Below are 27608 nucleotides of genomic sequence, written 5' to 3'. Positions count from 1 at the left end.
TCAACTTTACTGCCCTAAACTAGGCACACTCAGAATTAGTTTTGAAACTCCTTGCAAATTCTTAGGTTGGGTGTTTAAAAAAACACACACAAAAGCATTTAAAAGCATTTAAATTTAGCTTTAACTAAATTTTGCAAAACCATCACAAAAACTTACTAGATGACCCTTATATTTGCCTACATTTTTAGGGATGATGAGTACATACAGGAAGATTTTATTTAGTTGTTCAAATAAGTAACATTGGTCAGTCAGATTGTGTGAAGCAGTGAATGGGCAAGGGGATTAATTTAAAAAAATACAGTTTTCTTTAAACACGTAAAATACACAGAACTTTTCATGTAAAAGTATTTCTCTAGCTTAACTTCTACACATTACATTCCTTCAATATAGGTATTATGTAGTTTTATTTTTGCAGAAATATAAGAAAAGACAGTACTTCTAGTGTAATTTTTTTAACTTAACTGCAGGAATTTTGAAGACTTCTTGCATGAAGGCCTTGTTGAGTATTTGGATGTGAATGAAGAAAATGACTGTAACATTGCACTATATGAACACACAATTAATAAGTAAGTATGCATTCAGACTAAACACTGGTACAGTGGGTGACTCTCTGAAATGCAAGCATATTAATAACGTTACTGTTTTCACACATACACACTGCTCCTTTGCTAATGGTTGAAACAACTCCAGATGAAAGCTAAAGAAAGAAATCTGTTTACATACATCCTAAATTATCTATGGGATAGTTAAAAAAATGGTTTAGCTTTTGGGTTTTGGGAGATCTGTTCCTGCTTCTAGCCCTCAAAAATTTGACATATTTAAAGGTATATCCTTTGTTTCTCTGGATGTGGCTTTTTTTTGTTCTAATCATTGGGCTGCTCATTGTAAGTAATTTTATACAATAGGAATCCAGAAGGCAAATGGTTCCACACATTAAATGATGATCTTAGCATGCCATGATTGTCATTTGGAAAAATATCTCTCTCTTATGGCTGTAGAGGGACTCTAGACAGCCAGCTTGCATTGAATGCCTGATAGGCCCTGATAAAAATGTCTGTATCATTCTGTTTATTCTTTACCACATATGTTAAAGCCATTCCTGGTATGTGATTTTCATTTAGAAAGATTTCCAGATTTGTTGTGTTTTCTACATATAGGAAGGACCTGCTGCTTTGTTTTTTAACCTTTCTCTTGTGACTATGATTGAAGAGCCCACATTAAGGAAGGATTCTTTTAAATTTTTAAGTCCTCCTATCTTTTTACCTTTTTTTAATGTTTCTCTGACAATATCCTGTCAACTGAAGACTTCATTTAAGATGTTAGAGGTTACCTCCATGAAATGTTTGATCAGTAGATTTATGCAGAAAATGCATTTTCTAAATGTTCTGTCCTGGTGAGGTACTCGTGGAAGCCAATAGAAATAAATCATTGATTTCAGTGGAGCTGGATGAGACCTTCAGTTATCTTTAACCTTTGCCAGACGAAATGCATTAACTCTGCTAATTAAATTGTATTGCTCCTGCCCAGGCTTTTGAAGACTTTATCACTTTAAGAAATTACTCTCGCATGCTGTTGGCTGGCTTCTGTATACATGAGCAAAGACGAGCACACACAATTGCTGTCATTTGAGCCAAAATTAAATAACTTCTACAAAGCACCAGAGCTGAAAAGTTTGAGTTTCAGGACACCTGACTCAGCTAGGAAGATGAATGGGGGCATATCATGTGATATCACTGTTTAGTCAAAAATTGGAGGAGACAGTGCACTTCCAATGGACAAGAGTGAGGAAATGACTCCACAATAACCACCAAAAAGTTTGGGAGATTTTTGTGTTGTCCATCAACTTGTTTTGAGTTTAGCTTCAATACTTGTAGCTAATAGTGCCGTAGGTATCTGAGCTTGCACTGTGTGAGCACATTGCTCCTTGTGTTTAGTAATGATACTCCCTACGTCCTGAATTGTGTACCCCCTTCCCCCAGCTGATCAACTTGCATTTTAAATGGTGCGACCATGTTGGTACAACTTGTTCTGGTAATACAACTGATACAATCCACTATTGTGAAGCATCCCATTAACATTCCTGCTTTTGTAATGTAGGCTTCTTTTAGCTACAGTATTCTCTCTTTACCTTTCCAATCCAATTAGGGTTTTTTTCTTTGGAGGATTTGACTCTATTTAATGCGTTCAATTTCTTCCTTACCCATTTGTAACTCTGATTTTCAAACTCAAGAGGTTCCCTTCCTTTCTTGGGCCCATTTCTGCCAGCGGCATTTTGACTTGCAGAAATTGAACTGGTCTGTAAAGTCTGAAGGTCTCTCATTAGCACTGTGGAATACTTCATGAGATACTAGGATCCACATATGTTGCATCTTCTTTGGTTGAAATAGGATTGACCTCAATGGAAAAATACTTTTGTTAAATACCCTATCTGAAAATGTATATGTAGTTCCATGCACTAGTACCTTCTGAAGAAATTCGCTAACTTCACTATCAGTAAGTCTTAAGTCTCTTGTTTTATTGTTTGAGAAGGATCAGCAGTTCTGTGAAGTTCTACAGAATGGGGGAGCAGTCTGTGCTTTAAGTTTGCTACTGGGTCTTGAGACTATTTTGTATTTACTTGACTGCAATTGGGATTCTACTATTTGTATTTTCTTAGGACAGGCTTCAATTAACATAGCTGCTTTTTATCAAGTGGAGAAAAATAGTGGCTATCCTCCTCTGGCCAGCAGGTAATTTTTAGGTTGCTCAGGCATATTTGTGATTTATAAAGATTTCTGGGACTGATAGATAATTTCATTAGGCTTGCTTCTCAGGGTTTCCAGATTTTTTTCAGATTTCATTTTTTCCAGTAGTACATACATTGTTTATGTAAGTTGCTGCTGGTCCTTGTCTTCAGTCTGTATGTACTTGTGGGTAATTGTTCAGCCTTTTTGAGCTTGTGAGGCTTTGCTGTCTTTTGAGTGTTGTCATAATAAAGATTTTTCCAGTCATTTCCTTTGCAAGGTCTTAAAGTTTAGTAATCACATTAATTTGCTTAACTAATTAAAAAAAGTCTTCCAAAAGACTTCCAAGAGAAGTCAAACATTAAAGATGGGATTTTCAGAATGCAGTGGGTTTAGTTGTGTGTGGGAGAAGCAATGTGTGCCTAAACCCAGGCCCTGTGTAATAACTTCAGAACATTATGAAAGATATGCTCTGGATAGGTTTAGTTATAATTATCTTTATTTCAAAATTCCCCATTTCCTAGTTACTTATCTTGATTTTTAAAAGCAGCTCTGGTCCAGCCAAGCTTTATTGTACACTCCATCCTTAGTTATTAGTCACTCTACTTGCATCCCAATGCACACTATGATTTAATTATCTTTATTGAGCATGGGCTTTCTCCTCTGAAGCTCATGCCAGGTAGAACAAATTTTGTTATCTCTCAATCTTTACTCATTGTCCTTGTCTTTTTACTTCTCATCAGTATTGCCTTTTAACAACATAATCACTTTCAACATATTTGCAGAGCTTTTCGAATAGTGTTTCATTATGCCGTATCATCCATGGCACTGGATCTGGTTTGGACACAGATGTTTTCCCTCTATCTGATACTATATAACTGACCTTGGAAAACTAAAATTATGCTTTTATTTTTTTCAATACCTGAATCTGTCTTGCTCTTCCTTCCTCCACCTACCCAGTGGATTTCTAGATCTCTGACATTGGTAATTTGATGTGGAAGACTCTCTCTACATGAGAAGACATTCCTTAAGGCATTTTGAATCTTACTACATAAACTGATGTTTTATTGTCTTGCTGAGCTTCTTCCGGTTGTTGTTATCTGGAGGCTTTTTCTCCATGATGGAAATTCATAAACCCTCATTTATTTCTCCTTCATTTCTTTTCATGTGGAAACACTTAAAGCCAAAAGAAAGTTGTGTGGCTTTTTTTTTAAAATACAAAATAAAAATCCCATAGTGAATCCATATTTTGAGGTCCTACTGACTTACATTTTTCTGAACAGAATTGAATTGAAGTATTATGAGATACTACTAATCTAAATAAATGCTAGTTAAGAAGTTTGTTCACAAGGCTGTTATAATTGGTATTCTTTCTTTTAAGAGATACAACGCATTTGGAGATTGAGCCTTTCACGCTTCTTGGTGTCTGTGCTGGGCTGATTCCATATCCTCACCACAACCAGTCCCCAAGAAACACTTACCAGTGTGCCATGGGGAAACAAGCAATGGGTAAGACTTTTTTTATTCCTTTTTGGAGTGTTACGTAGTTTTTGAAGCTATGTAGAGAAGTGACAAAACAGAGAAATTCTTTCTTTCCTAGTTCACGTAAAAGCTTTGCTAGGAAGAGGAAATGAGCACTTCTTTAGCTTTGAGGAAGAAAGAATTTACCTCTGCAAGTTGGAAAAATTAAAAGGAAAAAAATACCAGTCAGTTTCACTTAATGGAGACCATATCTGCAGGTCTTAATACTTAAAAGAAAAATTGGAGAAACTGGGGCACTATTGCTTTTTTATTGGTTTTTTTTGATAATTGTCATGACTTTCAGGTTTCCAGTGTAGCTGCAGGATTGGCAGTGTTGGGTTTTTTTTTTCTCTTTATGCTATGATGTGCTGTGGCTTTCCAGACAAAAAGAGTTAGAAAGAGTTCTCACAAAGAGACACAGAGCACAGAGAGGAGAATTTCCCTGAATAGTTGAGTAGGTGTCCTGAAAATAAATAAATAAATAGTTACATTGACATTAGAGAATAAGAGGAATCAAAATGTGAAACAGAGTGCTTAGTTACTTGAACACTTCCCACAGCCATAGTTTAGATTTTGGGCTTTTTCTGTTTTGGATGAAGAAGGCAAGTAATGGCCTCTCAGCAAAATGACTGAAATAAAATTAATTTCCTGAGCACTTAATGATTCTTTTTACAAATGCGATAGGTGGTCATTAAAAAACAACCATTTTGTAAATTTGCTGTTGTGGGTAATTGACACTAGGTACGTTCTAATCCTTCTTTTAATACACAGCTAAACTAGCATTAAAGCATCCAAGTCATATGGCCTGTGATAAAGCCAGAGTGAGTCCCAAGAAGAACCTGACCAGTAGTACATCAATTCAGACAGCTGTATTCAGACTTGTGCTGTATGTGCCAGTTTTATGTCTTGTATCGATGGCTTGCTTGCAAGTTGAGAGCTACAGTAGAACAACTCTGCGTCATAAAAAACTACCACTTCTGTTAGGTTTACTAAACCATTTGTTTTGTGCTGTGTGTTCAAAACTGAAACACTGCACCTTTTGTGAGACTTCTCCAGCAGAATTGATAGCAAAGTAACTGCCTTGCGCTGAACTGTCATGTTCAGTGCACCAAAACAGCAGAAAATAGCAACAGATGCATGTCCTCCCTTTAAATTAAAAAAAAAAAAAAAAAAAGGAGCGATGCAATCTTTTCCTTACAGTTCTCCCCCATCCCATTATCCTTCCCCCACCCCTGAGTCTCTATTTTATGACTATTAGTCTCAGAAGGTTTGGTTAGTTACCACACACAGTTAAGCAGGATCAGTGTGTACAGAAAGCCAATTCAGTATCTGTGGAGTTCTTTTGTAGTTTTCTGTGTGAAGGTTTTTTTCTCGTTTTGTTTTGAGTGTCATTTGCAATTCATTGTCTGTGTTTTCTGAGGTTGGTGTATTCAGCTGCTTTGACCCTAGGTCTTGCACATTTAGCTCCTTGGATACAATCCTCTGACGTTCCTGCTGACGCTAGGAACACAAAAGCCATTGAATATCTTGAGCAATAAAAAAAGCCTTTGTTTCGGTTTGTTATGACAAAACACCTGACTCAAAGAATAAGCAGCTAGATAAAAGTACATTTTAAAAGTTGGCACATGATCTGAGCTATATTTTGCCTTGGCTGTAGTATCTGCAAACACCTGAAGCTTTTTGTAATAACTGCTTAAAAAAAAGCCACCGTAAGTGGCAATATGTAGGGGCAGAAAAGATTTTTCTCTGCACGTATTGACCAAATGAGACCTAGAGGATATTCCTGAAACATTACACATACTTTTTTCTGTTTGTATTTATGAAGAGATGTGATATGTAGTGCTTCAAACCCCCACCTTGAACTAACCATCCACCCTTCTTGCTTTCTTTCCCCATCCTGAAATTGCAGAGCAGCTCCTGGTCCAACATTGCCATGTGGAAAGTCTCATGTCCAAGTCCACTGTGTCACTCCCTCCACTGTCAAGTCCTGGGGGCAAGGAGGGAGCCCCGGGGCTCAGACTGGGAAAGGAGAGCCTTGTGCCACTCCACACTGACCCCCTCTGACCACGTCACAGGGCTGTGCCGGCAGCTTTGGACAGTCTTTGCTCTTTTTTGAGCAATATCAAGCTGGGGAAAGGTGTGAAAGCAAAAGTAAACGGAGGGTGGACATCAAAGCTTGCAATGGGGTCTGTAATCCAGTATCCCTGACAAGTGTTAGGTATTAAAATATTAATGTTTCTGCAGGATAACATTAAATGTCCTGAAAAATACGTCCCTTTCATGGGCAGAATGAGACATCTTGTTGGAGGACTAGGGCTGCGCTTAGTGACCAAACTGGATTTCAGTGAAATTAAATTGAAATGAAGTCCCTCTGTTTTGGCATAGATAATTTACCATATGTTCCAGGTTGAACTGTAACACTGTGGGGAAGTTATGATTAGATGGCAAATACAACAGCAGCTACAAGGACCTCAGTTGAACGTTGACGTTTCAGTGCAAAGTTAACAGTTGTAGCTTAAAATCTGAGAAGTATTTAAGATTAAAATACAAGAGTCTGCACTGTTTGCATTCCATGTATTGCTAAATTAACGTTTAAGAGGATCAAAGGCTCCTACAATTAGAGAAATAATTTTAAATGGAGCTTTTCAGTTCCATTAAGACATAGAGAATCAGTTTTACACACCGTACCTCTGACCGTGAAGTGTTGTATAAAAGCCTAATGTAAGAAATGAAAACATACAATTTTCCTGCCAGTAATCCACCATATCGCACGTGTACATGCGCATCTGTGAAAGTGGCAGTGTGGGTACACAAAGCAAGCTGTACGCTCTCACAGCCCAACTGTGCAATGCAGTTTCAACCCAAATGTCATAACGCAAGTCTTGAAGTAAGGAAAGGAGGGTTTGGGTGTTAATTATTACTTTAACCTGTGAAAGAGCAGAAAGTATTTGAGGGGCGGGTGGTAGGTGGGTGAGAGTTTTGTTGCAGAGGTTTACGTTGAAGCAACTTCTTTGATATTACAAAAAAAACCCTCTTACTGTATCACGGACGTTCTGCTTTGTTTCTGTGAAGTAGCAAAGCCCTTTATATACTGCTTTGCCTTGTGCTATAACCAGTTGAATGTGTTAAAATTGAGTTGAAAAGACAAATGTGCTTCAAGGAACCAAATGCTGGGGGTTGTTGGTTTTTGACAGTTGTGAAAGGCTTGTTGGTGGGCTGAGAGCTAAAAGTGCTCCCAAATTTTGTATGGCTAGCCTATTGGCAGGGAATCAAAACAAACGTCAAAGCAAAAGCGGCTATTGCTGGTCATCACAGCTGGACCTGGGTGCTTTGTGGCCTGGGCTCAGTTCTGCCACTGCTCTTGGCGGAGCAGCGTTTATGCTCTGTGACACGGTCTCTTTTAGCCAGCCCTTCTCTCCCTGGTAGCAGGCACAGAAGTGCTGAGGCAGAAATGAGCCAGACTGCTTCCCCCAGTTTACCAGTATCTTTTAACTGACTTCTTAATCTTTCTACAGGGAAAAGAATATTTCAAATGCTGAACATCCAGATCACTTAATACATGTACTGTGGCAATCTCTCTGAGCTGAGTTGGAGCCCCCTCCACAAGGTTCAGTGCAGTGTTTAAAAACTGTACTGCCTTCTCTGTTGGTTTGTGCTCATATGAAAGGACAGAATAGTAGAAAATCCATGGTGATATCAGGAGAAATACAGAAGTACAGCAATTCTTTTCTTGGCATGTGCAATAATAGCTTTTGGCTCATATCTTCAGTAGATTAATTTTGATTGTACAGTTTAATGTTACTGTAAGTAATATACCAGAGAATTGGATAAACACTTCATTTAGCTGGCTGTTTGTTCTGGTGAGTTCTCAAAACTTTCTGGATCAGAATAACAATATCCCATTTATGCTAAATATCAATAGATAGCATTTTTATAGTGATTACTTCACACTGAAGAATGATCAAATGATACTTTAAAAGAAAAAAGAACTTGTCAGGAAATGGAAAAAAGGAAAAAATGCACACGTGCACTGAGAAAAACAAGAAAATGATCTTTGTTGTATCCAGGTCAACCTTGTGTGTTTTGCTTTAAACAGGGCTAATTACCAATGAAAAAAATTGGTTCTTGCTGTTGGGATAATTATAAATGTGGGTCATTGTGAGCAGGGTTTGTTATGGTGAACTTTAATTATACTTTACTTTTGCTTGGCTGTTTGGCTGAAGCAAACAAGGGCTCTGTTCTTTCAGAGAGAAAACAGAAATAAAGCTAGTGACTTCCTTCATTTCAACACCCACACAGAGGTCTCATCCCAACACACCAGTCCTCAGAAGAAGAGAGCTGCTTCTTAATTTTAATAAGCAGATTGTGGTTTAAGGCTGTGGTTTGTTAGACCAGTCTAAAGAAGGCATTATTTGTATAACCATTAAATCGTAGCAATTAGGGCAAATATTGCTGATATATGATATGCTTTTTGGCTAATTTATTTCACTTGTGCTCTTGAATCGTTCTCTAACCAGTTTCTTGCCTGCTAGGATATCCATTGTTGATATATCTGTATATGTTTTCCACTTGATATGATACAGTATTCAAGCTGTATCATATTCTTCACCATTCCTGAAGAATTGCCTGAATACAGTTTATTATGGAGGCTCAAAATCTCAGTAATGTCAGTTGCTGATGGCTCCTGGTCTGATACAAACAGTAACAGTTCCGTTAGGCTCATCTGAACCTCTGATAAAAATGCCAACTTTGAAATATGTGAAGCATCTGAGAGAGAAATAATTTGCATTACCTGAAATAAGTAAAAGTGTCATCTGTAATCCTTGATACATAGGGGACCTAAACAGATTGTTACTGGGCTATAAAGGACAAGTTTAGCTATGATCAGGTGCTCCAGACTTCATCCCATTTTAGCATCCCCAACCAGTGAACCATAGCAGGTACAGCATATAAGCATCTCGGAGGAGAAGAAAATTGCAGGCATTTCAAAAGTGAAAGTTGGTGTGGCTTACTCAGGAGAAGATTTCTCTCAACGACAGGAAAATGCACTTATCCATGAAACGTTAAAGATGAGCTCTACAGCAGACAACCTATCCTGAAAACACACAGATTATTCATTCTAGGTGCAGAGGGAAAAAATGGTCTAAAACTCTTTAAGTTTTTTATTTGGAAGCCTAATACTTAGGCTAAGAAAATATCAGAAGTAACAGGGCCTTCAGATGCTTGGCCTTACGGGCGGTGATGAGGAAGGTCTTCAGTGTTGATGAATCCACGCCCTACCAGCTTGCTACTTACTGGAGACAGAAGATAGTGCTCAGGGATGATTAATTCCCTTCTCCAAGAAACAGACAGAAAAGCAACTGTTCAAAAGCAAGAGACAAGTAAAGCCTGTTAACTCTACCAAATCCTCCTCAATGTTTGAAAATGCTGCGCCCTTTGCTTCAAATCCACTTTCTAGAACCAAGGAAAGTCCAGGCATGTAAGAGCCGGCTATAACTGTTATTTTCAGATAGTATCTGTTGAACTATCTCCCTGTTCTCGTCCTTGGGAAGGGTAGACCTGTGGTGGTTTAGGAGAGAGAGCTTAGTGCCAAGGACAGGATAGGTCTTTGGAAATGCCCATGATGCTGCCTGGTTTTAGATATTTGATTTTCTAGACATTTTATTTAAATGCAGGCATTTGGAAATTGCAAGTAGATGCATCTAAAACGTGAAGTTGGCCTCCTCTAAGGGCAGATTTGTGTTAGCTGTACTATATTCTAGCTGTGTGAAGTCTTCATTATACACTGGCTATTTTAACCTTTCCTTGAAAGCAGCTAGACTCTGAAATTGCAGGAGAAAATGGAAAGTTTTTGAAAGACTTACCTCCTAAGCACAAGTACTGCAGAATATTTAGCACTTAAAACTTTAACTTTTCAGACTATAATTTCTTAATTGCTTAGAGACATAGCATAGTCCTGGTGCAGCAAACTCTAATAACATACGATTGCCTTAACTTTTGTTCTGCTACACAACGGTTTATGTTTCCCTGCTGGGTGTTAATTATTTTTTCCTCAGATTTCAGAAGACACTTTGGCAGTCTGATGGGACAGGGCCAAAAATTTCAGTCTCAAGCTGGGAGGTCTATACAAAGGATTGAATTCTGAACCGTAAATTTAAAATTAATTTCATGTAAAAAGACAAATATATTGTGAGTGAACTTCTACTGTAGTCTTTCTAGCAATGACGCCTCTAATTTCAGAAAGTAAATCAGTCTTGGCTGCTGCTAACTGTATGCTTTGTTCATGCTTTGTGACATTCTAACACAGGCTGCTGTTGAACTAATTATTGCCCAGAAAAGGAAGGAAATATGATGTGGAAGACACAGAGCTTGATCCACAGTTCCTCTTGAACTCAATGGGAGTCTTTCTATTGATCCTCATGAAATTTTGCATTAGGTCTATGGAACACAAGTTCAGCTTTCCAAAAAAAACCCCTATGGCTATTAGAACAATAAAAGCAAACTTCATACTTGCAGTTTTATTCAGTGTCATGATTAAAAAGAAATCTTTTTTGCATTCAGTTATATAGGACCTGACTTTGATTTCTTTTGTTGTTGTTCTTTTTGTCTTGATGCTTAGGTTTTCTGTGTTTAAGAAAAAATAAATAATTCTTTCTGGAAGCTTAAATTAAGAAGCCACTTACATCTTTATTTAAGTATAATAATGTGAAATTGCTTTGGTTCGTTGTCTTATAAGATTTTTTTTTTTCCCCCCTTCTTTTCTTGAAGAGTTTCTATTATTAGATGAAATTCCTCAGTTTGTGGTTTTAGTTAATTTGCATTTTGGTAATTTTTTAGCCAAAACATCCTAGGAAACTCACTAATGTTCACACACTTTTGTTTTTCTTTTACACACAGGTACTATTGGATACAATCAAAGAAACAGGATAGATACTCTTATGTATCTTCTAGCCTATCCGCAAAAGCCAATGGTAAAAACAAAAACAATTGAACTGATAGATTTTGAGAAACTGCCTGCTGGACAGAATGCCACAGTTGCTGTGATGAGCTACAGTGGTTATGATATTGAAGATGCTCTTGTCTTGAACAAGGCCTCTTTGGATAGAGGTAAGAACCATCAATTTTTTCCCACTTCTCTAGTGTGTGTTCTAATAAATGTTTTAATAAACTTACTGTGTCGTGGTGTTGTCCTATAATAACTGTTATTGCAGTTATGAACAGTACATCTCTAATTAAGAAATCGAATTCCAAAACTGCTTTGAATGCTTTTGTTTGTTTTCTGCATGAATAGTGATGGTAATTCCATGCTTCCAATAGTGTGGTGAAGTTGCCAACATGTAAATAAACTTCTGCGTATGGATATTATAAGAAAAAATGGCTAACTTTTGACCTCAAATAAGAAAGTGTAAATGGTCCCTTTTTGAAAACATTTAATTTACAAAAAGCGTAACGTATTAGATAATCTGTTCCGTTGGGCTTGCTTTTGAGATGGTTACCTGAACCTTTGTTTGTTACTGTTAGAGGGGTCTCATTATTTTCACCAGTAACAAAAGCAATAGATTAAATTAGACTTCTGAATGTATTTGGGAAAGGAATGGAACGTGTGGCAATTTGTGTCATTGTGAACTTTTGATGCTCTGAGGGAGCAATAGCAGTATTGCCTACTTTCTGAGAGAAAATAATAGTATTGTCTAAAGCAAAATAATTTAGTGTTTATTCAGAGATAAACTAATGACCGACCTCCTTAAAAAAAAAAAAAAATTCGGTGCAGTGTATTTTAAGGAAAAGTACATAAGTACCAAATAGAATGTAACCAAGTGAAACCTATGTTTGTGCCAGTCTAGCCTGTCTCGCTCTCTCCATAATTCTTCAGTGCTTTATGTTAATGCTGCTGGGGGTTGGAGGAGAGTTGCCTGAAAACTTAGTCTCTCTTCTTTCTCTTTTCTAAATAAGTTCCCTTGAGAGAAGACATAGTGCAGTGTGATCAAATTGGTTTTAGTTTCGGGTGGCCAAAATCAGATTCTTCCATCACTTTATTCCCGCCCCCCCCCCACTCCCTTCCTCCTAGTTGCTAGGCAGCAATAATAGTATTCCTAGACATGTATCTTTGGCATTAATGTCTGCCGCATTTAATTTATGCCTCCTTTTCTAAAACAACAACAGGCATGATTTAAAACTGAATGTTTTCTTTTCTGGTAGACTGGTAACATTTACCGGGAGAGCTGTGGTGCTTGTCAGGACTTACTTGACATAATCTAAAGATATAGATGTACTGTATGTGGCTGCAACCATCTTTCAAATGAACTAAAATAACGTAGGATTATTAGAAAGCCTTGCTCTTGGCTGTCTCTAATTCTAATGTGACAAAAGAGTTTAGTATTGTGGCTAGTTGCTGTGCTTGGAGAGAAATTCTGGAGAGGCTACTTTTCTCATCTAAAACCCAAACCAAACCTGTTTTATAATAATATATGCAATTCAGAATTCTTTCAGCTGGGAAAAAAGTGAGTAATGGGGTGATTATATGAAACAGTCAGTACTTTCCTGGTAGGCTAGCTTGTGTCAACCACAAACATGAGTAAAAGTTCAGGTTTCTTAGAACTTCCGAAAGGAAGAGGTGCTGTGCTCATCCTGTTACAGTCTCTTCTCCTATGTTGTATCTCCCTGTGGACCGCCAAAGGTAAGAGAAATGATGCGTGTGCGTGTGTGCAGAGGTATAGAAGGAGATTAGCACAACTTCAGAATTGGACCGTTGTCCAATGTCTAAAAAAAGTAGCATGCATGATCTGATTTTATAAATTGTGAGTTACTAGGTATCCATGTACAATGTTATGCATATTCAAGATAATGAATAATGTAACTAATAAAATGTAGCTCAGGAGGTGGATCAGCATTCTTGTTTTGTTCTGATAATGTGTTATAAAGAATCTTTGAATGCCTAGGAAGATGAGTTTGTGTTACATTTTAGGTTTTGGAAGGTGTCTTGTATACAAGAACGCCAAGTGTACACTGAAGCGTTACACAAACCAGACATTTGATAAAGTTATGGGTCCGATGTTGGATGCAGCTACCCGTAAACCAATCTGGCGCCATGAAATTTTAGATGCTGATGGTATCTGCTCTCCAGGTATGTCAAACTACGTGTTCAGTCATGGAATGCTCATAATCTGAGGTAGAAATTAATGTTCTGTTAATATTTCTTGTGCACCTTGTTTTATACTTAGTGTAATCATGTTTTTTTCCTTGAAGGTGATAGTATTGTATGGAAAATTTAAAAATGTTAGTTTCTGAAAGCAGTGTGGTACCAGTCGTTGAGGATTTTTTTGTGCATGAGAAAAGGAAGCTTTATATTTAAGTAGAAGAGTGAGTCTTTAACAGTGTGTATCTATTGAAGTATTAGAACTTGTATTCTTACATCCCCAAACTGGCAAACTTTTAATACTTAATTTTTTTACTGTTTGTGTCTCATATGTTCTGTCGTTGTTGTTTTTTAAGGATAGATTCCTTACTATTTTGATTTTGTGTCAAAACCTCCTAGCATGCTGTCAGTTAATGCAGTTTTTTGAGGAAGTAAAACCTTGTGTTTTTAACACTTTAGAAATATGTTTGGAGGGCCATAAGAAGCTAAACACAACTACATTTAGTTATGAGGACAGGTGTGTAACTTTCCAATGGAAATAAGTTTGAGAAAGAATCCTTCCATACTGTCATCCTTCAGTTAGGAAACAGCTTAATAGATCTGCTGAGATCTAATAAGAAAGGTGCTGTAGAAGGCACTAAACTTAATTCCATTAGAGCAACACAGTTGGGTCACTTTTGCTCTTTAACACATCACAATGGAGCTTTCAAAGTTAATTAAAAAAAAAGGGCAAGAATCTTCTGAAGTATTAGGATAGATAGCACTATCCTATCTGAGAGATGAGGGCTGTTCTCAGCGTGTAGGTAAATACTCTCTGAAATAGTTCATGTGGACAGAAGAGACATAGGGTGAAGTTCAGTGTAATTTTGTGGAGGAGGTGGGAGGCAGGTACTTGATGTGCACTAGTATCATTGGGCATGCTACTGATCTGGTTTTCTGTGTGAAGAGCAGGATAAGGAAATGGGGGGGAAAATAGCTGATGTGTGAGACCAGAAGCAATAGGAAAAAGTAATTGCAAAGAGAGGCTGAAAGTAGTCTTGCACAAATCATTGTGGGAATAATGCGATGTCCCGAATTTAGGTGTGCATTTCTAAAATTTGTCAGTTACAGTGTTGCTTGTTAATTTTCTCCATACTTACAGCAGATGACTTCAGATACTTTTGTGTATTCTTTAGACCCAGAGTATGTTGAACAGCTATTCCCATAGTGCACCCAGCATGCAAGCTGTTCTGTTTTGGTTTACCAAAAAAAAGCCAGTTTAATGATTCCCTTACCATGCAATATTTAATAAAATAACATGGCATGCTTCCTGGACATGTTCCTTCTGGTTTGTCTTCCAGATTACCTTTTTTTAAAGCTTAAAATGTATTTCTAACATAGGTAGCCAGATAAGTTTTCATGGTGCTTTTTTTTCTTGTTCTTTGTAGGTGAAAAAGTAGAAAATAAGCAAGTCCTTGTGAACAAATCTATGCCAACTGTGACCCAGACACCTCTGGAAGGAAGTAGTGTGCCTCAGCAGCCACAGTACAAAGATGTGCCAGTAACGTATGTTGCATCATAACTTTATAGTTGGGGAAGGTACATGGAGGAAAGGTATCTGAGAAAATATTCAATTCTAGAAAAGTCAAAGGAATAAACTTCCCTCTGCAAAATAGACCTAGTTCCCTAGGTCTTGATTTTTCACAGGATTTTTCAGAGCCTAGCTTATTTTCACAAGTGCCTAGCCAGTTAATCACTAATAAGTTAGATTCTGACACCTAGATTCTGAAAGGCTGGAATTGCAAAGAGAGGGAGGAACCCTCCTGAAGATGTACATATAGAGAGGAATCACTGAGTAGATTCCCAGGAGAAACTGAGGAGAGAGCTAAGACAGTGGTAGAGGGGAGAGGAGTCGCTCATGGATGAAGAGATGGAGAAACAGGAGAAAAGCAGGATGAGTGAGAGGGCAGAGAACATGTGTGTACTTAGTGAGGGGGCACATCTTCTCCATACCAGCTCCCACAGAAAATGGCCAATGCTGACTGGTGCTCAGTCTTCACTTTGCCAGGCAGAAGGCCAGGAGATGGAGACCTTCCTGTCTCAGAGGCTGACAGTCAGCTCATTCTGGCCACTCTAGTTAGACGTCCTTTACCAAGGCACCAGTGAATGGGAAAGGACAGTCAGTAAGAGTTTTTCTGAACTCTTGTCCTTGTCCTGAAAGAACAGGAGAGGGCTTCTGACGTGTGAGGTGAAAATTTTGCATTAAATGTAAAAATAAAGAAAGAGGGAAAGAAAGAATAAAGGGTTTTTCACTGTTTTGTCAGGAATAGCCTTGACAGTTTGGTAAATTAGAGAGCAAGGCAAGCAATTGGTACCCAGATCAGAAAGGCAGAATTAGCTTTGCTGCACTTCTGTGTGTTTCATAACCAATAGAAAGCTCTAGGTTTACTCCTGCAAGATATTAATAGAGAAGTGAGGCAACAGTGTAATTATCAAGAGCAAAGAAGTAATTCTGCCAGATAGAGGCATGGATCCAGTGCTCCCAGTTTAGGTGTCATAGTTTGACCATCTCAGCTCCTACATAAGGTATTAAAATCTCCTCTACCCTTATTCTGCAATACATATGAAAAAGCTGATACCAGAATAATTTCCTTCCTGCTCTGTCATGCCTATCTTTTTCCTCTCCTTCCATAATCCCTGCATCTTGGACTCTAGAGTTCATCTCTGTATGTGCCTCATACTATGTTCTGCCCTTGGTTCATTTCCACACCTGCACATGATGCATAGTTTCAGTCGGGATATTATGCCTTAATTTTGTTCTTAAGTACTCATGGTATATGCCTTAAACTCCCTTCTTCAACTATAACTCTCTATTTGGCTTTTGTTTGTTTAACTGAAGATCCAGAAATTTGCACTATACTAGGAAGCTTTTTTCCATGAAGAAGAGCCCACGTGACAAAAAATACACCTTGTTCTTTGAAAGTTCAGCTTAATTCTCCCTTTTTTTCCTATTGTATCTCTTAAGCCTTTTCTTTTCCAGAAACATACCGTACTTTGGAACTTTTTATATATATAATCTTTGCTCCATTGGCCTCCCATATATAAGTTCCGTGAAGACTATAGTTTGGCCAGAAGCTTACCAATACACAGATACTTGTTTGTAACTTATGTTTGGTTCATAGATGTAAAACTCATGTTTTGTCTTCTTGTACTAGCTACAAAGGTGCGACTGATTCTTATATTGAAAAAGTAATGATTTCATCAAATGCAGAGGATGCTTTCTTGATAAAAATGTTGTTGAGGCAAACTAGACGTCCAGAAATTGGTGATAAATTTAGCAGTCGTCATGGGCAGAAAGGTAAGCTACACATTTGATAAAAATAAACACAGGCTGGGTATGCCTACTATACATACATAGTATCATCATGCATGTTTCCATTGATTGGTTCAGATCTTTTATGAATGCAGTGGTAGAAGACCATATCTCTTTTTTTGGTTAACTTCACCTAATTTAGCAATGATGTTTCTGGAACTGAGGAGAGGAACTGGCAAACACAACTCTCTGTTGACTTATGAATCTGGAAAATACTATAGTTGCCCATTTTAAGCAAGAACAGGGTTTTGAGATTTGGTTGGGGTTTTTTTCCAAGTGTGAATTTGGTTTTAGGTGACAGGTTTGTCAGTGGGTTATCAAGAGAGAGATTGGAGGAAAGAGTGAAAGGGCCTATTCTGAATGGACAGAAAAGACCAGGGACGGAATGGGATGTCTGCAAGTCATCTCTGCAGACATATTGCTCTGAATACAAGACTGCAGATAGACAGCTCAAAGCCATGGTGTAAAAGGGAAGCAAATAGGAATGCAACTAGGAGTACACCAGCAGAGTCTGGAAAGAAGGGGAAAATGTTTTTGAGAATACACCTGGGACATGATCTGGGGCACCTCTAGATCTTCAAATCGAGAATTGAAAATGGGTACCTACTAGGAAGCTGTGTGGTGGCAAGTAGCTCTCTAGTGTTAATGTTAATAGTAAGATGAAAATCAGGAGCCTGTTTCCATATCTGTTGAAAAAAGCAGTGGACTCCCTTTGACCTTAATGGCAAAAAAACGTGACTCAGACCATCCTCTCTGAATCTCAAAAGGCTGGGAGGTGTGGGAGGGGTGTTAAGAAAGAAGTGACTGAAAACAGTCTGACTGTAACTGACTTAAAATCATGGTTTGGTTCCATTGGTCTCAATGTGGGATAAGTTTTGACACGTTTTCATCTCTCTGTACACTTGGAAAATCTAGATTATTAGTACTTTCAGCATGACCTCCTGCCTTACTCTATGTGCTGTGCTAAACCTACTACCTGAATGTTGTAATCTTGTTATATTTTTACGTCTTATTTTGGTTTGAGAACATTGCTCGGTCTCTTGTCAGATGTGGTGGGGAGGCAAAGAAGTTGCTGTTATCAAATCCTTTCCATTGCAGCACATACACTCCTTTCCTGTTACTGGGCAAATGTGATACATCTTAATAACTACTGAAGCAAAAAAATTCTTACTCCATTGCTTTGATTTCTGAGGAACTGGAACCGAGCATCGAGTGTAAAGCACACCAGCCTATTATATCTGTAACACAAGTATCCACTACGTCTGTGTGGAGGGCAGAGGGAGGGAACTGAGGAAATAACAGAGGACGCTGTTTAGATTTGAAACACTAATACTTAAAACTAGTTGTAGTCAGTGAACTTTGCAGTAGTACATCAAATTACAATACTAGCTAAAGGATGTCCTGCAAACAAACTGGCCTTTTGTGAGCAGTGTTCTCTTTGTCAGAAGACACGTGGAAGAGAGAGTGCTTTTTGTTAGGAGTAGCTCCCTGAAAGCGTCCATTTCAACATTTTGTGATGTGGTCCCACTCTACTCGTAGCATAATGTTGGGTTTGACCTTGGAGAAGAACCAGAGAACTCTGTGGGCAGATATGCCCTGGAGTCAGTCAGCAGGGAGCTGGTACTTACACAACATCCACATGTAGATCTGAGCCAGTGAAAAGAGATGAAACTGCAACAAATGTCACCAGCACACATCAGTATCCAGCTCTAGAGCTCTCTTAAATGAAGTTTAAACAGAATCATCTCCAGTGTATTCAGTGCCTGTGTGATTGGAAGAGGTATGAAGAGCAGTTGCTTACAGGTGGACCCCAGGCACAAGTACGAAGTCATTTTTATAATGCTCCATACCACTGTTTACTTCTTTACTGACATGTGTAGCCTGAAGTCAAACTTGAGGTCCTTTGTGACCTTCTGGGGCTATGGAAGTACATAAGCATCAGTGGCAATGAGGTGGCCTTGCATAACTGAAGTAAAAGACTGCATCCCCTGTTGTGACATGCAGAGCTAACCACAGTAATCCTCATTTCTGTAGCCTCCAGGTTTGGTGATCAGGACATCTACCTAGAGCAAACCTATCAATCAATAGAGGTGAAATGGGTGCAAGAGGCAGTACTTGATCATAATGTCAGCTGTTATCAGATGTTGCCTCAAGTTCCTGTGTGTTTTCTATGGACTACAGTCAATGCAGGCTTTCTCAGTACATCCAGCTCTCCAAGATCACCCTTATTTCCACAGTGTCTTTCCATAGACCCATAAAATTGGTTCTTGAAACTCTGTATTCTAAAGAAATCCCTCCATTGTTTCTGCTGTCATTAACAGAAACTCTTCTGATAAGCATTGAAATATTTTTCCTGATTGTATTTTCAAGATGGCTTTTGATCTAAAAATAGAAAGCAATTCTCACCGAGTCCCCAAGTAATTTGGAAACCAGTACCTGTTGAAGGCTTCAAAAAAGTAAAGAAGCAACAGTACATTCTTGACTTTCTTTTAAAATCCAGTCTAGTTCTTGCACTACAGCCATAGGATAGTTCTGGTAAGTGAGGGGAAAGATCTTTAGCTTCAGAGGCAAAGAGAAAGAGTTGAGCAGTTGGAACGGTTCAACTGCCCTATTCCTTCCTTTGCTCCAGGAAGATTCTCCTTCAGGAAGATTTTGTGTAGAGTCTCTTTCAAATAATTTTTTAATCTCATACACCATGAAGATGTGCAGTACTTTTAAGCCTATGACCACTTGTAGAGCAAAGTCCATTTCTTAATGTATTTTGAGTATAGAATAAGTAGTCCTTTCTCCTTATAAGTGGCATGTGGCATTTTAGCTGCAAATAACTATGTAACAATACAATCAGTACTGTGCAGGACAAATTTTCTTAACCAGAATTAAAAAAAAAAAAAAGCCTACAAATTATATTAAACAAGATGCTCAGGCATTTGCATGAAAAATTTAAGCAGGTAAGATTTTTCTCCTAGTTTGGGCTATTGATGTGCACCTGTTGAAATAGTTAGTTGAACAGGATTTAAATGGAACTGATTTTTCATACCTCTCCAAAAATCAAGAAAAGTGTGCTCCACAAATCTCGGACCATCAGAGGAGAAAAGGTGGAAGTGGAAGAATGACAGAAGGAAACAGGATTGTGTCAGGCAGGCTGCAGTATGGCTTTAGGGAGCAGAGGGCCTTCAAGACCACTAAATGCACATAAGGCATCTCAGTCTAGAGCGAGCTCATTTAAGAGGTCTTGAAGGACGGACATCTCATGAGTACTTTTGCTAGTCATCACCCCCTGATACTCATGGTCAAATGCAGAAACAGCTAATATGCACTGTTTTGGAATCTGGTGGTATTTTCTGTAATATCCCAAAAGCCATAGAAAGCTAGTAACATTTTTTTTTCCAAAATAAAATACCTGTGGAAATCCCATGGTAATGAAAAACAACATCCTAAATGCTCTACGGAACTTTGAGGGTATCCATAATTATGCCTGGCGTTGCATCAGGTTATAATGACGGATCCCCCATGTATCTGTGCTTTGGAGCTGTAATAATAATAAGCTGAAACCATCAATTATTCAGAATAGCAAATGTCCCTTTCAGCTTGGTTCTGGAGATAGGAGTGGGAATGCTGCAACAGTTGTGTTAACAGAGTTTGCAGGCATGTGCTTGTTAGCTGTCCAGTACATCAGTCTGTAGTCATCTCTTGTGATCAGGGGAGTGATCATATTCTAAATTATTACATTCTACTAGGATACATAGCCTTCCTGGTAGTAAACCTCTCAGTTCACTGGCTTGTAGTACATCATGGGAAAAGATGTTACAATAAATGGGAGAAAGGAGAAATGTGCTTAGTGGAGGGGATATATGTATTGGATACCAAGAAAAAAAATACTGACAAGAACAGTGCAGTTCACTGTTTTGCAGCTTCAGTATACAGCAAAGAACCAGATACTGACGGTAATGTTAGATTACAGGCCATGATAGCACTGGAGAAAATGCACGAAAAGGAAAGGGAAAGTCTCCTTTGCTAGCTTGTTTAAAAATACAGCTAGTGTCATCCTTCTCTGACATCAAATTGGGGGAGGATCAGTCATAACAGAGGAATATAGACAATTGTGAAACAGAAATCATAATACTAACAGTTTAGTGTTTTCCATTGAGAGAATTTTTAATTAGCCCTGAATTTGTTCTCTTATCTTCGTCTGAATGCAGGCAATTGCCACTTCAAGTTTAATTTGTGAGTGTTAGCTTTAAGCCCATCATAGGGCCATTTAAACTGATGATGAGCTTAAACTAACAAGTACCTTAATTCAGTGAGAAGGAGAGAAAGCATATTTCTCTCTGTATTATCAATCTTTTCTATGAAATATTTTTATTTTCTAGAAGGAGTGCATGAAGATGAGATTTGATTTTGCGGAATTGTAGTAGTAGTTTTAAAGTAATTAAATATGTGCAAAGTAAGAGATTGCACAAACACATTTCTCAAGTTTTTTTCATAGGCTTTTTCCTATATTCCAAATTGATTTGTATTTCAAAGCTATACTTCGTCACTGGAGCAGAAGGAGGCAGAGTAAGAGAATTGGAAAGTGTCTGGGATACGACAGATTAAATGTCACAAACCAGCTGTAGCCTTTTGTTACAGAAGAGCCTTTTGGTAAATATGTAGGTAGATTTTGTAGGCCTCTGTAACAATATAGATCTATGCCACTGCCTCTGTATTTGCTACCATCTTTGAGTCCTCTCACATGTCAACACGGTATTGGCAAGGGTCACCGCTTCTGGCCTGTCCACCACACCCTCTTTTCATGCAAGTCCGTGTTTTAAGTACACTTCTTCCAAACTGCTTGTAAAAGCTAGCCTTTCCTTCAAGACGTGTCAACAAAGAAGTATATGGGGAGAAGAAAAAAAACAAATGAGGCCCTCGTGTTCTGAAATGCAAATATTTTGCTCTATTTCAATATGCATCTTCAAACTGGTCATTGCAGTAATATCTTTGGGAATGGGACTGTCCCTTTAGTCTATAAAGCCCTTAAGCTTCTGTTTACAAATAAACATCTACCTTCCAGGGAGGATTTACGCTGAGCTATAGGACTTTGCTTTAACTATATTGCATCATATATTTTCCAGAAGGATAAAGAAATTTTTTTGATTAATTATTTTGCTTTTTTAATCTTGCATTCTTCAAGCAAAGTCACTTTTCAAAGCACAGAAGGCTAAAGGATTGTTAAGCTAAAGAAGCCTCATCTGAGTTCCATACAAACTAAATTATTATATTTCCAGATTTCCTCTTGCTTTGCTACAAGTCACAATGAGAAAAAAGTTGGGCTCCTTTGATGTGAAAAAAAGCAATATATCACTTCTCTGAAAGAACATTTCTCAGTCTCTCATGTGAAAAAGGATTAACACCTCCAACAAAGGTCCTGTAGATCACAGAACTAAGCAGCAATACTGAACAGTATTCCTGAGGAGTGGAAAAACTGTATTTAAGCAAGAGATTGTTTGAACTGGCAAACAGAAGCTTTTTAATAGCTGAAGATCTAAGATAAAGGATTAAACCTTTCTGAAGTATCTGCACTTAAACAACTCCAAAGACAAGGAAGCGAGTTTAAATTCATGAAAGATGGTCTTTGTTTTCCTAAATGAACCATGTTCTTTAGTGTCAAAACAAAATCCATTGACAGCATTGTCAACTACATAAACTTCATGACAATACCGCCTATCTACCAAAGTCTGACCTTGCTTACTTTTAAAAATTTTTACTAGTTTGAGCATCTGCCTTCTGCTTGCCTAACTTCATAGTTGAGAACAACTTCTCTTTCTCCTTTTAATGGGCACTTGTACAGTACGTATAAGCAGAACATGTAAAGTAAGATGTTAATTTTAAATGGCTACTTGTGTCATTTTCCCCCATGTTACAAGTCAGACTTAGTACTTTATCTCTAATAAAACATCAGTGGGTTTATAGGAATTAAATGGTTGAAGTGGCATTAAAAAGAATTTGCTGTTATCGACTGCAGGAATGTGGGCTGATAGTAGTTATTAGGCATCAGGAAAGGTAGGAATTTCTTACTTTATTTTTATCTTCAGAAGTTGAATATAAGAGAATGAGATGTCAGAATGCCATTAAAACTTCTCATACCATTTTTTTTCTATTTATTTTTAACAAAACCACTGCTTAGCTTGCTGACTTAAGAAGAAAATTACAGCATTTTTTATCTCAAGCAGCAAACAGGTAACCTTCTGACCTTTTCAGTAAATCCTCAACTGAACCTCTGAAATTAGGGTGATTTAGCATTTTATGGCACAGAATAAAAATCTCTAATTCTGTTTCCAAATAGTGTATCCTGAACACACATTTTATTAAGCTCTTGACTCATTCAGCCATGTGTATTTTGTAAAGTTCCTATGGTTATTGTTTTACAATAGCTGCTTCCAGAAGCATTGTAAGGGTTTCAATTAATCAGCTCTTTGTGTGCTTCAGACTATGCAAATTTATCACATCAGACCATTCAGCAGCTCATGGGAAAGCAGTGTACAAACTGTATTGTCTTCTAGCACCTCCTCTCATTTAGAGTGATGTTTTTAATAAGAAAACTAATCAAGTTTACTTATGCATTATTTATCTGTTAATTTTAATTCTGTTCTTTACCTCTTATGTCAAATGGGATGTAGCAAGTGATATGATAGATCAGTGAATGATTCAATATTGAACAAAGCTTATGTGATGCAGCACTTTTTTTCTTCTGGACTTGTTTTATGCTTAGTTAGCCAACACAGTATGTAATTAGAGAGTTTTGAAGCAGATGTACATTTTTGTTTAACCTTACTAATTTTTGCACGTCTCTTTGTCACTTGTCCACAATATACAGCGCTGCGTTACAGCTACAACTCCTCTTAATTATGTGACGTAGTCTTATGTCTCAGGAGTATTTGCAAATTCTGGCAAATCTGGTAAATCTAAACCAGACGCCTTTCAAGTTAGTTCTAGCTCTTTTACCACCATATCATTAGAATAAGTAAACAAGCACATTTAGTAATGCGCTTCTTTTTATCTTGCTGATAGAAACTGGTATTACTGCTGCTTCTATTCACTTAGTCTCCTTTGCTCTCTAATGTCCCTCCTGCTGGTAGTAATTAGTTTTCTATATTAGGTTGTTTTGACTTATTTGATGATTTTTTTTCATTTGGCGTGTGTGTGTATAGAAGGCATCTTATCGTAGCCGGTGAAAAACTTTCCCATACTGTTGTGTTTTGTCCCTGCCCCCTCCCTGCCGCCCCCCTTCCCCCTCTCTGCTGAACTGCTGTTTTACCAAGTCTGTGTATGTTCATGTTTGTCAGCAAACTGTAAAAGCAACCACATAAAAGGTATCAAATCTGGAAACCTGAATTTCTCCTGATTAGAAAAAGCAGCTCTTAAAGGACAAAAGTATGGGGGTGAGGGGATCTTTATGCTCTGTCAGGGCCTTGTGGAGGTACATGGGTGTTGAGATGCTGTTGGGATTGATGCAGATAGTGTGTGTGAGGATGGGGGCTATCATGCATAGTCAGAGGGCTGTCATTTATTGGCTGGCATACAATAGCATTGAAAAACACTGCCTATGGCTGTTTTATACTTGCATGTTAAGCCACTGTAGATGTCTGATTTAAGTTTATTCAGATTTAAACTGTTATCCTTGCAGCAAACTGCTGTGCTTAGTAATCTACTTTTTTTTTTGAGAGAGAGATATCTTAGAAGAATTTGCTAGCATTTTGACTAATTTTCATCTAAGCTGATATGAAATTGATATACAAAGTTTTTTTCTAGAATTCAATTTGGTTTTCAATTGAAAAGAAATTAGGTGTAGCATGCTACCGGATCCTTTTTTGCTCAAACATACAAACCGCTTGTTAGTCCATACATTAAAAAAAAAAAATAATTTTTTTTTTTTTTTTGTCTGGAAAAATAATTGCAGCCTTTTCTGGTGGTTAATGTTTGATTCTGGTCCTAGATGAGAACTTCAGAGTGTATAGATGAGAGCAGATTCAGCCCCATCACAGTGTAGCATTTAGTCTGAAATTGTACTGCTAAATTTCAGATGCAGCATATAAAAATTGTGAGGGGAAGAGAAATGAATGAAACCAAATTATTTTGTATGTCCTGTGTGAACGTTGGCAAACAATTTTCATGTTATGTCTAACTCAGCAACGATTAGGAAATCTTAATAACCTGTAGTAAAAGCCACAGAGCAAAGTTACCTACTAGTTTGACTCTGTCCTATTTATGAATATTGGATGGGGAGTAGTTGAGCAGCTCAGTTGTGAAATGCAGTTTATACTTGGACATGGCAACGTTTGGAACTTGAGGCTGTCTTAAATCCAGCCTCTTCTTTTCCTTTACTGTTTATTAACCAGTTGCAAGTGATAACTGCACTTATATGGATTAATTCACTTGATCACTTTTTCGCAGCTGCTCGGGAATGCAGAACTGCTAGGCTTGCCTTTTACTGCCCTGCTGCAAACCCTGGCTCAGCATTCAAGGCTGAAAAAGAGTAGCAAATTCAGGAGCTTACAGTGCAGACCTGCAAGGATTAGTCTCTGAAGAGCTTCTGAAGGCAAGTGACTGCAAAATGAAATAATTTACATTTTTAAATGAATTGCAGTTACTTGCTTTTAGAAGTAGCATTGTATATAGGAAAGATTTCTTTGAGCTTTTTAAACAGTTTTTTATGAGAAGGAGTGAACTTCCATAAAACATAGGGGAGGAATAAGCTTCTCTGTCCTGTTCTCTAAATACACATGGGCATGCTATAGATCTGTTATAAACTCAGTGACTTCTTAAAATACAGAAGCTTAGAATTGAGGTTTTATAGCTTTCTTTTTTCTTTTTTTTTTCTTTTTCCCTTCTGCAAAATAGAAACTTTATAAATGGCCTAGTTAGCTTCACATTGCTGGATTCTGTCTAAATATTTTGTTTTTAACTTCTAAGCTCATTATGCTGTCTTTGTGTTAACTTGTATTAAAATCTGTCAGCTATGACTGGTCTCATAACCACAGTCAGCGGACCAGAATAAGTTAATTATTTACTTGTGTCACTAGTGCTCTTCATCTAATGAAATGCACAGCTGTGTTAGATCTGCAGTTGGGTGTGTAGGTCCCATTGTTATACAAGTCAGCGGAGGGTAGAAGCCGCTATGATGGAGAGCCCTCAGTTCTTTCTGCTGTTCTGCCTTTCTGTGTCGATTTCATGGATCTTTTATCATTCACTTTCACACAAAACAAACAACACAGTGGCTGTCTGCTATGGGAACCAGCTTGGCATATAAAAGGTTTTCAGAGCCTAAAGTAATTTTAAGTTAGCTAAGATTTAATTTTTGGCTTACAGGTGCCATGAAGTCCAGATGCAACCTAATACTTTCTTAGAAGTAAATGCGAATAAGGCAAAATGTGTGTGTCATAATACATATATAATGAAGTATTTATGTATGCAATTTTAGGATAAAAAAAAGCTGTGTGCACAAGAGATAGCGGGTTGGGTTTTTTTAATTTTCAGCAAATTATTGCTGCTTGGTGGGGAGGGGTAGGAGGATATTATTGATTTATCATAATAAAACAATGAAAATTAGTTTCAATAGGTTTAAAAACTATATATGACAACCCCCCCCCGCCCCTGGCCCCAGACACTCCAATCACTCCAATCCTTTTTTTTTTTTTTTTTTTTTTCTGCTCCCTTCCCCCATACTTACCATCCTCATTCTATTAGCTACTGTCCCATACACCTATCCCTGTCTTGCTTGGACAGTGGAAGAGGAGCTCCCTCCTGAGCAGACGCCAATATCCCCCTGTGAACTGGCTGGTCGGGGGATGCCTTTTTAGGGATGTAACCAGCACCCTCAGTCTTCCAGGAGCCCCCTCCGCTCCAGGACTGTTCCCAAAGCGTGCTCTGGCAGTTGCAGCAGGCTGATTGCAAATAGCTTGCAGACTTTTTCAGCTCTAACGGCTTCTGGAAGAAATTGTCCAACTGAAACAGTAGCTTTGGTTCAAAGGAGTATGGGCTTAAGCAGCTGCATTTTAGCACCTGAATTTTAATGTTAGATCTCGTGGTCATTTATAGCTGCAGTATTTTGATCTGCAGAATTCACTGTAGAAACAGTTGTAAGGGTTGGAAGGAAAATTTTGGGATGTATGATAGACTATTTTAAATGAGTTATCATGTTTCAGTTTAATCTTTCCTAAATAGTTTTAGAGTTTGGCGGTTTAGTTTGTTTTACATCCAGTACTGATGGAGACTGAAAAAAGCTTCCAGAACTTTTAAAGGTACCATTTGTGTTCATGGACTGACAAAATACAAGGAGTCTGGGGAGTGGATTATACTTTGTAATTCACTGAAAGCATTCTTTGCTCAGCAAATGAATGCTACCTGAAAAAATCTTTGGTTTCGGTTCTTTTTTTTTATTTTGCCCTACTTACCTCCTCTCAGTCCCTGTCGAAGTCCTGACTTGATTTGTTTTCATTCACAGTATTTAGCAAAGATACATATGATAAACAAATTTTGAATCGATAATAATTTTGCATGTCCAAAGAGATACTGTAAGAGGCCTGATTTCTTCATTTTTTTGCAGGAAATTATAGCATCAGCTTTAAAAACTAGGTCTCCCTTGAGATGTTCTGGTCTGACTGGTCAGAAGTTTTTGGTTGCCTCTGAAAACTGTATCTAAAGCTTTCTTCCCTAATTTGCTAACTCACAAATCACTGGGAGCATTATGTAAGGGTATGCTAATTTTGCCAGTCCTGTCACAAGGGCTCTCTTCTAGGCTGCAGGTTGTGAGCACTGGTCATGGTAATGAATCTGGGTAAAAAGTGATCCATGAGAAAGAGAGGAGGAGGAAAACACTAAAGAAAATCTGGTGATG

General features: G+C 37.9%; 1 protein-coding gene across 1 annotated transcript in view; it reads left to right on the top strand.

Annotated features, from left to right (window-relative positions):
• POLR3B (RNA polymerase III subunit B) overlaps window positions 1-27608 on the top strand; it is a 79846-nt gene that overhangs the window by 37244 nt on the left and 14994 nt on the right. Inside the window, exons 18-23 of the mRNA XM_069807401.1 lie at window positions 468-566; window positions 4105-4232; window positions 11142-11351; window positions 13210-13368; window positions 14808-14925; window positions 16575-16717. Coding sequence (XP_069663502.1) covers window positions 468-566; window positions 4105-4232; window positions 11142-11351; window positions 13210-13368; window positions 14808-14925; window positions 16575-16717 — 857 coding nt within the window. The remainder of the gene's footprint in view (window positions 1-467; window positions 567-4104; window positions 4233-11141; window positions 11352-13209; window positions 13369-14807; window positions 14926-16574; window positions 16718-27608) is intronic.

The sequence above is a fragment of the Haliaeetus albicilla genome, chromosome 19 (assembly GCF_947461875.1).
Source record: "Haliaeetus albicilla chromosome 19, bHalAlb1.1, whole genome shotgun sequence".
Classification (NCBI taxonomy): domain Eukaryota; kingdom Metazoa; phylum Chordata; class Aves; order Accipitriformes; family Accipitridae; genus Haliaeetus; species Haliaeetus albicilla.
Note: the sequence above shows the minus strand (reverse complement) of the source record. Positions and strands in the feature narration are given on the sequence as shown.